We start from the raw sequence: 2666 nt of genomic DNA, 5'->3' as shown, positions 1-2666 counted from the left end.
ATGATGATGATGATGATGATGATGATGATGATGATGCTGATGATGATGGTGGTGGTGGTGGTGGTGGTGGTGGTGGTGGTGTACATATATATATATATATATACATTATATATTTATTTAATTATTTATTTATTTATTTATTTATTTATATACCATTTTTGCAGATAGAGCTCCACGTTAAGGAACACGAGGAACTGTCACAGTGTGTCTCTGAACTAGAAAAAAGTAATTTAGAGAAAATGAAGCATTTATTCGAAATAAACGCGAATGATTTAAGAATATCAAGGTGAGTATATTACTATGACGGAATCGATCAGACTATTGGATCGTGTAATATATCGCTGGTCACAGTGCGCTTTATATCGTTTTTAGTTTTTTGTTAAACAAGCCAGCCTTTCTGGCTGGGAAAGCAGGCCACCATTTTCCCTGATCGGAAGGCTTGTTCATCGCAGGGCTTACCACCCTCCCTGCAACACCAAAACCGAACTGGTGGCCAATACCAAGAAGGTGTTGAAAGAACGTATGTGCCACGTGTAGGGACCATTCTGCGGCTCTGGGGGGAGGCTGGGGGCCGCTACTTAGACTAAGCTGTTATCTCCCGGCCATAAAATAGTTGATATTTTTTATATTTTTTTAAAGTTACTTTTATTTTTTGATGGGATATTGTGTTTTCTTTTCCTTTTATGGATAATCTCATATTTAATCCGAAAATATTGTATGTTATTAACATACATATATACGTGCATACATACATATATACTTACATACACCCACAAGCATACACACATAAACACACGCACACATACATACACACGGACATACATACATACATACATACATACATACATACATACGTACATACATACATACATATAAACAATACCCTGTTGATGTTGAAATTCTAATGAAGGAGCCTTGAATCTAGATTAGAGACCGGCTCTTTCTCTATTGGCAAGAAATCTTAAAATAAAACTGAACAATGATATACATAAACACACACGAACCTACATAATCGTTTTATTTCAGTTTGTTGTTTTTTTTCCCATCTGGACAGAACTGCAATCCTCAACCAATGTTCAGAAAATGATGACATGGAAGCAAGTCCGAGTGCAATAGAGATAGATTTAGCAAACATAATCAATACGTGGTCAAAGAGAGTTGATATCAACACCAAATCGATAGGTAGGTCTCATATTAAATGTCTCTTAATAACAACGCATTCTGGGGTCGGCGTAATTGACTTATAAAATCTGTACCACAATTTGTAATTGATATTTCCGGGAAAAGACTACGGAACTGATGTGGGAGCAAAACTAAAAAAAAAATTCAAATTTAGGCTTCAGAAATATTCTTTCATAGAGGGAAACAGAGACCGAGGTCTTTGCTGTAGGTCTCCTTTTGGAGGTTGTGATATCTATTCCGAAAGTTCACCACTCCTAGAAGCTTTTGAAATGTGGACATAGGAAAGAATGGTGATAATCTCGGACAAAACATGGAACTAATGAAGAAGTGCTACTTTAGCAAATACAAATAGCTTATTACTCTCAACTATTAAAAAACATGGATGCTAAAGTACTTTGGTGATATAGTAAGAGCACAAGGTATAAAAAAACTATAAGTAGAAAAGAAGATAAATTGCAGACGCTCGAGGGGGAAGACATTGAACAAAGTGGATTGACTGCATCAAAGACCGGATTAAAATATCACACGGTAAATGTGTTAGAATGGCAGAGAAAAGACTGGAATGAGGGTCCTTGATATTCAACCGGATGAGAGCAGACGATATCTGATCAATGAAATGATAAATAGGGAGACGGGTGAAAGAGGAGGGAGTAAACTAGTCTCGAACAGGGAATGAACACGTTACGTGTTGGACGAAATCTAAATACAGTGAAATCTCTTACTCTGTGACTTCTACCATCTCGTGGTACTCGGAGTGCAAGCAATGTTGCTAATGAATAAATATTGTAAGCGTCACTTCCAATTTTTGTAATAATTACATCGACATGACTGGAACATTTTCGATGCTTTCATTAATACACACGAACAAATAGCTTTAGACATATGTAACTACATAACATCCATTGTACATGCGCACATCCACATCACATACGTGTGGGTGTTGATGTATGTGTGTAAATATATATGTATGTGTGTATATATATATATATATATATATATATATATATATATATATATATATGTATGTATGTATATGTATATGTATATATATATACACACGTTTATATGCATATTGTGCACACAGCAATACGGGCGCAATAATTGGTAATTAGACGACTAATATTTCCTTGCTGACGCGCAATATACACGGTTTTACTATTTAGCATATATGTACGACTTTAATTGCCTTTATCTGAAATGATTAACACTTCAGAAATATCATCATTATGATCATCACCATCATCATCATCATCATCACCAGCATCATCAACATGATCATCATCATCATCATCATCATCACCAGCATCATCATCATCATCATCATCATCATCATCATCATCATCATCATTATCAACATCATCATCATCATCGTCGTCATCATCATCATCATCATCATCATCATCATCATCATCATCATCATCATCATCATCGTCATCATTTCTTCTTCAGCAGCAACAGCAGCAGCAGTAGTGATCGCGTGATCT

At 35.6% G+C, this 2666-nt stretch overlaps 1 protein-coding gene across 1 annotated transcript in view; it reads left to right on the top strand.

Moving 5' to 3' along the window:
* Positions 1-2666, top strand: part of LOC128250153 (coiled-coil domain-containing protein 83-like) — a 39999-nt gene that overhangs the window by 23431 nt on the left and 13902 nt on the right. The window contains exons 6-7 of the mRNA XM_052974890.1: positions 165-286; positions 1055-1182. Coding sequence (XP_052830850.1) covers positions 165-286; positions 1055-1182 — 250 coding nt within the window. The remainder of the gene's footprint in view (positions 1-164; positions 287-1054; positions 1183-2666) is intronic.

The sequence above is a fragment of the Octopus bimaculoides genome, chromosome 19 (genome assembly GCF_001194135.2).
Source record: "Octopus bimaculoides isolate UCB-OBI-ISO-001 chromosome 19, ASM119413v2, whole genome shotgun sequence".
Taxonomy (NCBI): Eukaryota; Metazoa; Mollusca; class Cephalopoda; order Octopoda; family Octopodidae; genus Octopus; species Octopus bimaculoides.
This window is presented reverse-complemented; position numbering and strand designations above follow the sequence as displayed.